At 50.0% G+C, this 11213-nt stretch overlaps 1 protein-coding gene across 3 annotated transcripts; it reads right to left on the bottom strand.

The window, feature by feature from the left end:
* Window positions 1-487: 487 nt before the first annotated feature.
* On the bottom strand, window positions 488-9780 carry LPAR2 (lysophosphatidic acid receptor 2). Of its 3 annotated transcripts, none has more exons than XM_053968251.1 (3): window positions 8211-8300; window positions 4055-4797; window positions 488-1370 (listed from the first exon to the last, which is right to left on the bottom strand). In XM_053968251.1, exons 2-3 carry the CDS (start codon window positions 4785-4787, stop codon window positions 1090-1092), a joined length of 1014 nt encoding a protein of 337 aa, XP_053824226.1. In that variant the 5' UTR covers window positions 4788-4797; window positions 8211-8300; the 3' UTR covers window positions 488-1089. The 3 variants fall into 3 exon arrangements, with proteins under 3 accessions (XP_053824226.1, XP_053824224.1, XP_053824225.1); XM_053968249.1 differs by lacking the exon at window positions 488-1370 and adding an exon at window positions 9715-9780 and having other exon boundaries at window positions 3952-4797; window positions 8211-8297; XM_053968250.1 differs by lacking the exons at window positions 488-1370; window positions 8211-8300 and adding an exon at window positions 6296-6636 and having other exon boundaries at window positions 3952-4797.
* Window positions 9781-11213: the final 1433 nt, after the last annotated feature.

Genomic DNA, 11213 nt, shown 5'->3' on the forward strand with positions numbered 1-11213 from the left:
GCCAAATCCCAAAAAAATCACTTCATATTTGATCCCACCAGGAGTTTTCCAGGAAAATTTGGATGCTGGAGACCCCCAGGACTCCAAAATTCTTCTCAATCCTTGATCCCACCAGGAGTTTTCCAAGGAAATTCGGGTGCTGGAGCCCCCCAGGAACCCAAGGCTCTCCAAAATCCCACAAAACCGCCTCCTTCTGGAGTTTTCCATGGAAATTTGGATGCTGGAGCCCCCCAGGAATCCAAGATACTCCCAAATCCCCAAAAAAATCACTTCATCCTTGATCCCACCAGGAGTTTTCCAAGGAAATTCGGATGCTGGAGCCCCCAGGAATCCAAGATGCTGCCAAATCCCAAAAAAATCACTTCATCCTTGATCCCACCAGGAGTTTTCCAGGAAAACTTGGATGCTGGAGCCTTCCAGGACTCCAAAATTCTTCTCAATCCTTGATCCCACCAGGAGTTTTCCAAGGAAATTCGGGTGCTGGAGCCCCCCAGGAACCCAAGGCTCTCCAAAATCCCACAAAACCGCCTCCTTCTGGAGTTTTCCATGGAAATTTGGATGCTGGAGCCCCCCAGGAATCCAAGATACTCCCAAATCCCCAAAAAAATCACTTCATCCTTGATCCCACCAGGAGTTTTCCAAGGAAATTCGGATGCTGGAGCCCCCAGGAATCCAAGATGCTGCCAAATCCCAAAAAAATCACTTCATCCTTGATCCCACCAGGAGTTTTCCAGGAAAACTTGGATGCTGGAGACCCCCAGGACTCCAAAATTCTTCTCAATCCTTGATCCCACCAGGAGTTTTCCAAGGAAATTCGGGTGCTGGAGCCCCCAGGACTCCGGGACTCTCCCAAATCCCCAAAAAATCACTTCATCCTTGATCCACCACCATCTTTTCCAGGAAAATTTTCCACGCTGGAACCCCCAAGGAATCCAGAATCCTCCTCAACCCCACGATCCCTGCTCCACCACGACTTTTCCACGAAAAATTCCCACCTCGGAGCCCCAAAGCTCTTCGGGCCGCACCCAAAAAATCCCGAAAAAAAAAAAAACCAAAATCCCAAAAAAAAACCAAAAAAAAAAAAAACCACTAAATGGAAGAATCCACGGTGAAGTGGCCGTTGTGGGAATGCAGCCCCCGCTCCGGGGCGGCGTACTTGGAATTCCGGAGGCACGGGAAGCACAGGATCCGCCGGAAGGTGTTCCGCATCTCGTTATCCCGCCAGGAGTAGACGATGGCGTTAATTAGGGAGTTAATTTCGGCCAGCAGCAGGACGTACTTCTCCACGGCCAGCACGTCGCAGCTCTGGCAGCCCAGCCCGTCCAGCAGCAGAACCACCTGGCCAGGAGTCCAGCACACCACGAAGGCACCTGGAAAAACGGGAAAATTGGGAAAAAACGGGAATTTTTGGTGTTTTCCGGTCACTTCCTGCCTGGGACTTCAGTTCTTTCTGACCCAAAGAATTCCAGGATAAAAACGTTCCATGGAATCCCTGTGATGAGTCTTGGGAGAAGAATGAGATGAGGGAAAAAAAGATGGGAAGAAGATCCAGGAGAGCCCAAAGACACCTGGAAAATTGGGAAAAAAGGGAAAAAAACCGGGAATTTTCGGTGTTTTCCAATCACTTCCTGCCTGGGATTTCAGGTCTTTCCGACCCAAAGAATTCCAGGATAAAATCATTCCATGGAATCCCTGTGATGAGTCTTGGGAGAAGAATGAGATGAGGGAAAAGATCCAGGAGAGCCCAAAGACACCTGGAAAATTGGGAAAAAAGGGAAAAAAACGGGAATTTTTGGTGTTTTCCAATCACTTCCTGCCTGGGATTTCAGGTCTTTCCGACCCAAAGAATTCTGGGATGAAATCATTCCCTGGAATCCCTGTGATGAGTCTTGGGAGAAAAATGAGATGAGGGAAAAGATCCAGCACACCACGAAGGCACCTGGAAAAACGGGAAAATTGGGAAAAAACGGGAATTTTTGGTGTTTTCCGGTCACTTCCTGCCTGGGATTTCAGGTCTTTCTGACCCAAAGAATTGTGGGATAAAAACGTTCCATGGAATCCTCGTGGATTCCAATCTTTGAGGGAAAAAGATCCAGGAGATCCAAAAGACACCTGGAAAATTGGGAAAAAATTGGGAAAAAACGGGAATTTTTAGTGTTTTCCGGTCACTTCCTGCCTGGGATTTCAGGTCTTTCCGACCCAAAGAATTCCAGGATGAAATTCAGCAGGGTGGGGCATGGTGCACACCCGTTACCCCCTAATTAACCGCTAATTAACCACCCACTGCAGATGATGATGACCAACCATCAACCCAATTAACCCCTAATTAGCCCTAATTAACCACCCACCAATGAGCATGATGACCAACCCACCAAGGATGAGAGGACGAACCCAATTAACCCCTAATTAACCACTAATTAACCACTGAGGATGATGATGACCAAGCCACCAAGGATGACGGTGACCAACCCAATTAACCCCTAATTACCGCTAATTATCCACCCACTGACGATGATGATGACCAAACCACCAAGGATGATGGTGACCAACCCACCAAGGATGATAGTGACCAATCCAATTAGCTCCTAATTACCACTAATTAACCACCCACTGAGGATGACGATGACCAACCCACCCAGGATGACAATGACCAACCCACCAAGGATGACGATGACCAACCAATTAACCCCTAATTACCGCTAATTAACCACCCACTGACGATGATGATGACCAACCCACCCAGGATGACGATGGCCAGCCCAATTAACCCCAATTACTGCTAATTAACCCCCCACCAAGGACGATGATGACCAACCCACTGAGGATGAGAGGACGAACCCAATTAACCCCTAATTAACCACTAATTAACCACTGAGGATGATAATGACCAGCCCACCAAGGATGATAGTGACCAATCCAATTAGCTCCTAATTACCACTAATTAACCACCCACCAAGGATGACGGTGACCAGCCCAATTAACCCCTAATTACTCCTAATTAACCACCCACTGAAGATGACAGTGACCAACCCACCAAGGATGATAGTGACCAACCCAATTAACCCCTAATTACCACTAATTAACCACCCACTGAAGATGATGATGACCAACCCACCAAGGATGACGATGACCAACCCACCAACGATAGTGGTGACCAAGCCACCAAGGATGACGATGACCAGCCCAATTAACCCCTAATTACTGCTAATTAACTACCCACTGAGGATGATGATGACCAACCCACCAAGGATGATTGTGTCCTACCCAATTAACCCCTAATTACCGCTAATTAGCCACCCACTGACGATGATGATGACCAACCCACCAACGATAGCGGTGACCAAGCCACCAAGGATGATGATGACCAATCCAATTAACCCCTAATTACTGCCAATTAACCACCCACCAAGGATGACGATGACCAACCCACCAAGGATGACGATGGCCAACCCACCAAGGATGACGATGACCAGCCCAATTAACCCCTAATTACCACTAATTAACTACCCACTGAGGATGATGATGACCAACCCACCCAGGATGACGATGACCAACCCACCCAGGATGACGATGACCAACCCACCAAGGATGACGATGGCCAGCCCAATTAACCCCTAACGAGCCACCCACCCAGGATGATGGTGACGGTCTTGACCAGCGCCAGCACGGTGTCGCGGTGCCGCGGGTGTGCACCCGTTACCCCTAATTAATGGCTAATTAACCTCTAATTAACCACCCACTGAGGATGACGATGACCAACCCACCAAGGATGATTGTGTCCAACCCAATTAACCCCTAATTACCGCTAATTAGCCACCCACTGACGATGATGATGACCAACACACCAACGATAGCGGTGACCAAGCCACCAAGGATGATGATGACCAATCCAATTAACCCCTAATTACTGCCAATTAACCACCCACCAAGGATGACGATGACCAGCCCAATTAACCCCTAATTACCACTAATTAACTACCCACTGAGGATGACGATGACCAACCCACCACGGATGACGATGGCCAGCCCAATTAACCCCTAACGAGCCACCCACCCAGGATGATGGTGACGGTCTTGACCAGCGCCAGCACGGTGTCGCGGTGCCGCGGGTGCGCCCCGGTGTGCCGCGCCATGCGCGCCATCCTCCTCCTGACGTAGACGAAGATGTGCCCGTAGACCACCACCATGACCAGGAACACCACCAGGTTGGACACGGCCCAGAAGGTCAGGTAGCTGCGGCTGTAGAGCGGCGCCATCCTGGAGCAGCTCTCCAGGGAGCACAGGCAGTGCCAACCGTAGGACGGGATCAAGCCCAGGAGCAACGCCGCCGCCCAGATGGAGAAGATCAATCCCACCACGCGCTGGGCGGACATCTCGCTGTGGAGCTGCATGGTCAGCACCGTCCGGTGCCGCTCCACCGCGATGGCCAACAGGTTGACCACCGAAGCGGTCAAGCTGGTGTCCAGCAAGCTCTGGCGGATGAACCAAGTCTTGAGCGACAACTGGGCGGTTCTAGGCCCCGTGTGGAACATCAAGAACATGTAGGCCACGCCGGCGAAGAGGTCGGCGGCCGCCAGGTTGGCCAGCAGGTAGTAGATGGGGTAGTGGAAGCGGCGGTTGGTGGCCACGGCGGCGATGACCAGCAGGTTGGTCAGCAGCACCACGGCGCTGACCGCCAGCCCCAGGGCCACCACCAGGACGTCCTTGGGCCGCCAGTGCGCGCTCAGCTCCTTGCGGCTGTTGTTGTAGAAGAAGCCGACGGTCTCGTTGTAGAAGCAGTGCTTCATGGCGGGGGGCCTGCGGGGACACGGCACAGGGGGGGAAATGGGGGAAAAATGGGGGAAAATGGGGATTTTGGGAAAAAAATGGGGGAAAATGGGGGGAAAATGGGGAAAAATGGGGGGAAAATGGGGGGAAATGGGGGAAAATGGGGAAAAATGGGGGGAAATGGGGGGGAATGGGGATTTGGGAAAAAAATGGGGGAAAATGGGGAAAAATGGGGATTTGGGGAAAAAAATGGGGGGAAATGGGGGGAAAATGGGGAAAATGGGAAGGAAATGGGGATTTTGGGAATAATGGGGGAAAATGGGGAAAAATGGAGGGGAAAATGGGTTTTTGGGAAAAAAATGGGGGAAAATGGGGGGGAAAATGGGGAAAATGGGGGGAAAATGGGGAAAATGGGGGGGGAAATGGGGGGGAATGGGGATTTGGGGAAAAAATGGGGGAAATGGGGAAAAATGGAGGGAAAAATGGGGAAAATGGGGGAAATGGGGGGAAATGGGGGAAAATAGGGGGGAAATTGGGGGAAATGGGGGAAAATTGGGGGAAAATTGGGGGAAATGGGGGGGAAATGGGGGGGAAATGGGGAAAATGGGGGAAAATGGGGAAATGGGGGGAAATGGGGGGAAATGGGGATTTTGGGAAAAAAATGGGGGGAAATGGGGGGGGAAATGGGGAAAAATGGGGAAAATGGGGAAAAATGGGGGAAAATGGGGGGAAAATGGGGGGAAAATGGGGATTTTGGAATAATGGGGGAAAATGGGGAACAATGGAGGGAAAAATGGGGAAAATGGGGGGAAATGGGGGGAAATGGGGAAAATGGGGGGGAAATGGGGGAAATGGGGATTTGGGGAAAAATGGGGGAAAATGGGAAAAATGGAGGGAAAATGGGGAAAAACAGGGGGAAATGGGGGAAAATGGGGGGAAATGGGGGGAAATGGGGGGAAAAAGGGGATTTTGGGAAAAAATGGGGATTTTGGGAAAAAATGGGGGGGAAATGGGGATATTGGGAAAAAATGGGTAATGGGGATTTTGGGAAAAATGGGGGGGAATGGGGATTTTGGGGGAAAATGGGGGGAAAGGGGGATTTTGGGAGAAAATGGGGGGAAATGGGGATTTTGGGGAAAATGGGGGGAATTTTGGGGGGAAAATGGGTGGGAATGGGGATTTTTAGGAAAATGGGGGGGAATGGAAAAAAATGGGGGGAAATGGGGGAAAATGGGGATTTGAGGAAAAAATGGGGGGGAATGGAGGGAAATGGGGATTTTGGGGAAAAATGGGGGGGAAATGGAGGGAAGTGGGGATTTTGGGAAAAAAATGGGGGGAAATGGGGGGAAAGAAACCAAATTGGGGAAAAAAAACCAAAAAACTGGGGGGAAATCCCCCAAAATTTGAAAAAATACCCCTGAAAATTGAGGGAAAACCCCCAAAAATGGGGAAAAAAAAGAAAAAAAAACCAAAATTTGGGGAGAAAACCCCCCAAAATTCTGAAAAAAATTCCCAAATTCTGGCTCACCTTTGCTCCCCTGAACCCCAAACTCGGGAATTTTCGGGATCCTCCCGTCCCGAGGTTTTTTCCTTCCTGGATTTTTTTATTCCGGAGTTTCCGGGGCGGTTTCTCCTCCTTGGGCAAACAAATCCCTGGAGTTGAGGAATTCCCGAGGAATTCCCATTGTTCCTTGGGATGGACTTTGGATCCTGACATTCCCAGGGCTGGGATAGGAAAATCTGGGATAATCCCCACAAAAATCGGGAAAAATGGGATTTTTAGGAATTTTTTAGGGGGGAAAAAAAGGGGGAAAGTGAGGAAATGAGGCTGCTCCGGGTGGTTTTTCCCAGATTTTTTTGGGATGTTTGGATCTGGATCTGGCTGGGAATTGTTGATCCCAAAATCTGGGAGTTGATGGGATGGGGCTGGGGAGGAAATATGGGAGGAATTCCCGGATTTTGGGGGAATTTTCAGGGCAAGAATTCCTTAAAAATCCTGATTTTCCCATTTCTGGTGTCCCTCCTTTCATCCTCGATCCCAAATTTCCTGGAATTGCTTTTGGAATGTGCCGGGAGCGCCAAAATCCCGGAATTTCCAGATTTTTTTGAGGAAAAGGGGGTTTTAATCCCATCCCAATCCCACAAAAATCCCTAAAAATTCCATTAAATTCCTTAAAATGCAAAAAAAAAAATCCCATAACATCCCAGAAAAATCCCAGAGAATTCCCAGAAAAATCCCTAAAAATCCCTTTTCCCTGTTTTTCCCCCCCCTCTTAAAATCCCTGGAAATTCCATCCCAAATTTCCCCCCCCCCTGGAACCACCAAAAACCCTTGGAAAAGCCCCAAAATCCTGGGAAAAAAAACGGGGAAAATCCCAAATTTCCCTCCCCCCTCAACTTTTCCCAACATTCCCAGCCCGACCTTGGAGTTCCCGCGGGAATCCAAACAATTCCAGGAGGGGAAAAAAAAAAACAAAATAAAAAAAAAGGGATTAATTCCACCCCAAAATCCCAAAATTCCCGCCTGGAATTCTTTCCATAAAAAACCACCGGGAGCCGCAGGAATTCCTTTGTTCCCAAAATTCTGGGAAAGGGGGGGAAAATATGGAATTTTCTGCTTCTTTTCCCCTTTTTCCAAGTTTTTTTTTGAGCCTTTTCCAGCGGTTCCGTGAAAAATTCTGGGATGGGGGTGGGAGGTTGGGAAGGATTTGGGGTTTTTCCCTGGATTTTGGGGTTTTTTTCCCTGGATTTTTGGGGGTTTTCCCTTGGATTTTGGGGGTTTCTCCCTGGATTTGGGATTTTTTCTTTGGATTTGGGATTTTTTTTCCTTGGATTTTGTGTTTTTGTCCTTGGATTCGGGGTTTTTCCTTGGATTTGGGTTTTTTTTTCCTTTGATTTGGGTTTTTTTTCCTTAGATTTCGGGGGATTTTTTTTCCCGGTATTTGATTTTTTTTTTTTCTTCTTGCTTTTTGGATTTTTTTTTCCCTGGATTTGGGGTTTTTTTCCTGGAACTTTAGGGTTTTTTTCCTCTGGATTTTGGGGTATTTCCCCCGGATTTGGGGTTTTTCCTTGAGGAAATTTCCCTCTTTTCCGGGATTTTCCCTCCCCTTTGGGAATTCCCCTCCCCCTCCTCCCTCGGGACCTCCTTCCCTCCCAAAATCCCTTAAAAATCCATTAAAAATCCCATTTTTCCTGGGGAAAAAAAAAAAAAAACGGAAAGGGCCTCCCTTACTCCTTCCCAGGCCCGCATGGATTTGGGGTAAAACCCCTGGAATTCGGTTGGAATTCTCCTCCCAACAAACCCCCCAAAAAACCTGGGAAAACTCCATAAAAACCCCAAAATCTCACTTTTTTCCCCCTTTTTTTTCCGCCTCGAGAATTCCCCCTCCCCCATTTTTAAGGATCCGAGGGGAATTTTGGGATGAAATTCCGGGAATTCTCACCTGGGATCAGCACGCGGCGCTCCAGGGGGGGAATTCCCATTTCCAGCGGCGCTTCCCGGCGGGAAAAAAAAAATCCCCCAAAATGTTCTTTTTTTTGGGATTAAAAAAAAAAAAAAAAAAAAAAAAAAAAAAAAAAAAAAGTTGGAGGCTCGCGGAGAAATCCGGGAAGGGGAAAATTCCTCGGAGGAGCCTCCGGGAGCCGCCCCCGGGCGGGGCCTGAAATTCGATCCCGGGAACCCAAAATCCGATCCGGGGAAAATTCCGGGAGCGGGATCCGGAACTGGGACCAGTTCAGTTCCCGAACTGGGACCAGTTCAGTTCCAAACTGGGACTGGTTTAATTCCCAAACTGGGACCAGTTCAGTTCCCGAACTGGGACTGGTTTAATTCCCAAACTGGGACCAGTTCAGTTCCCGAACTGGGACTGGTTTAATTCCCAAACTGGGACCAGTTCAGTTCCCAAACTGGGACCAGTTCAGTTCCCAGACTGGGACCAGTTGAGTTCCAAACTGGGACCAGTTCAGTTCCCAAACTGGGCCCAGTTCATTTCCAAACTGGGACTGGTTCAGTTCCCGAACTGGGACCGATTCAATCCCGAACTGGGACCAGTTCAGTTCCCAAACTGGGACTGGTTCAGTTCCCAAACTGGGACCAGTTCAGTTCCCAAACTGGGACTGGTTTAATTCTCAAACTGGGACCAGTTCATTCCCAAACAGGGACCAGTTCAGTTCCCAGACAGGGACTGGTTTAATTCCCAAACTGGGACCAGTTCAGTTCCCAGACTGGGACCAGTTCATTTCCAAACTGGGACCAGTTTTCATGCCAAACTGGGACCAGTTCAGTTCCAAACTGAGCCCAGTTCAGTTCCCAAACTGGGACCAGTTCAGTTCCCAAACAGGGACTGGTTTAATTCCCAGACTGGGACCAGTTCAGTTCCCAAACTGGGACCAGTTCATTCCCAAACTGGGACCAGTTCAGTTCCCAAACTGGGACCAGTTCATTCCCAAACTGGGACCAGTTCAGTTCCCAAACTGGGACCAGTTCAGTTCCCAGACTGGGACCAGTTGAGTTCCAAACTGGGACCAGTTCAGTTCCCAAACTGGGACCAGTTCAGTTCCCAGACTGGGACCAGTTGAGTTCCAAACTGGGACCAGTTCAGTTCCCAAACTGGGACCAGTTGAGTTCCAAACTGGGACCAGTTCAGTTCCCAGACTGGGACCAGTTCAGTTCCAAACTGGGACCAGTTCAGTTCCCAGACTGGGACCAGTTCATTCCCAAACTGGGACCAGTTCATTTCCAAACTGGGACTGGTTTAATTCCCAAACTGGGACCAGTTCAGTTCCCAAACTGGGACCAGTTCATTTCCAAACTGGGACTGGTTTAATTCCCAAACTGGGACCGGTTCATTCCCAGTTGGATCCACCACAGGGCCTCTTCTTCCTCTTCTTCTTCCTCTTCCCTTCCTCTTCATCCCCCTCTTCCCAAACATTTTTGGGGAAAATTACCAGGATTTTGGGTGGATTTCTCCAATGGAGACGCCATTCCTGGTTGGATCCATCCCAGAATCCGCTACTCCTCTTCCTCCTCCTCCTCCTCCTCCTCCTCTTCCTCTTCCTCCTCCTCCTCCTCTTCCTCTATTTTTGGGAAAACCGATGGGATTTTGGAAGAGTTCCTCCAACGGAGGAGCCGGAACCGGAGCTGCCATTCCCAGTTGGATCCACTCCAGGTCCTTTTCCTCTTCCTTTTCCTCCTCTTCCTCTTCCTCTTCCTCTATTTGTGGGAAAACCGATGGGATTTTTGGTGAGTTCCTCCAACAGAGAAACCGGAACCAGAGCTGCCATTCCCAGTTGGATCCAGGTCCTCTTCCTCCTCCTCCTCCTCCTCCTCTCTTCCCCCACTTTTCCGGGATCTGGGCTCCAGCCTCTACTCCCACTGCCCTTCCTCCTCCCTGTCGCCCTCCTCCTCTTCCTCCTCCTCTTCCTCTTCCTCTTCCATTATTTTTGGGAAAACCGATGGGATTTTGGGTGAGTTCCTCCAACAGAGGAGCTGGAACCGGAGCGGCCATTCCCAGTTGGATCCACTCCAGGTCCTTTTCCTCTTCCTTTTCCTCCTCTTCCTCTTCCTCTTCCTCTATTTTTGGGAAAACCGATGGATTTTGGGTGAGTTCCTCCAACGGAGGAGCCGGAACCGGAGCGGCCATTCCCAGCTGGATCCTCTTCCTCCTCTTCCTCCTCCTCCTCCTCCTCTCTTCCCCCACTTTTCCGGGATTTGGGCTCCAGCCTCTACTCCCGCTGCCCTTCCTCCTCCCTGTCCCCCTCCTCCTCTTCATCTTCCTCCTCCTTCTCCTCTTCCTCTTCCATTATTTTTGGGAAAACCGGTGGGATTTTGGGTGAGTTCCTCCAACAGAGGAGCCGGAACCGGAGCGGCCATTCCCAGTTGGATCCTCTTCCTCCTCTTCCTCCTTCTCCTCCTCCTCTCTTCCCCCACTTTTCCAGGATTTGGGCTCCAGCCTCTACTGCCGCTGCCCTTCCTCCTCCCGGTCGCCCTCCTCCTCTTCCTCCTCCTCTTCCTCTTCCTCTTCCTCTTCCATTATTTTTGGGAAAACTGCCGGGATTTTGGGTGAGTTCCTCCAACAGAGGAGCCGGAACCGGAGCGGCCATTCCCAGCTGGATCCACCCCAGGTCCTTTTCCTCTTCCTTTTCCTCCTCTTCCTCCTCTTCCTCCTCCTCTTTTCCCTCACTTTTCTGGGATTTGGGCTCCAGCCTCTACTCCCGCTGCCCTTCCTCCTCCCTGTCGCCCTCCTCCTCTTCCTCCTCCTTCTCCTCTTCCTCTTCCTCTATTTTTGGGAAAACCGATGGGATTTTTGGTGAGTTCCTCCAACAGAGGAGCCGGAACCGGAGCGGCCATTCCCAGTTGGATCCTCTTCCTCCTCTTCCTCCTTCTCCTCCTCCTCTCTTCCCCCACTTTTCCGGGATCTGGGCTCCAGCCTCTACTCCCACTGCCC

Source organism: Vidua chalybeata, chromosome 33, assembly GCF_026979565.1.
Source record: "Vidua chalybeata isolate OUT-0048 chromosome 33, bVidCha1 merged haplotype, whole genome shotgun sequence".
In the NCBI taxonomy this organism is placed as follows: Eukaryota; Metazoa; Chordata; class Aves; order Passeriformes; family Viduidae; genus Vidua; species Vidua chalybeata.

Bases quoted from the DNA above. Each gene is read 5' to 3' on its own strand.
- LPAR2 (XM_053968251.1), bottom strand. From the start codon at position 4,787: ATGAAGCACTGCTTCTACAACGAGACCGTCGGCTTCTTCTACAACAAC. The intron at 1,371-4,054 runs GTGGGTGGCTCG...CCGTTTTTCCAG, and splicing joins GACCGTCACCATCATCCTGG to GTGCCTTCGTGGTGTGCTGG.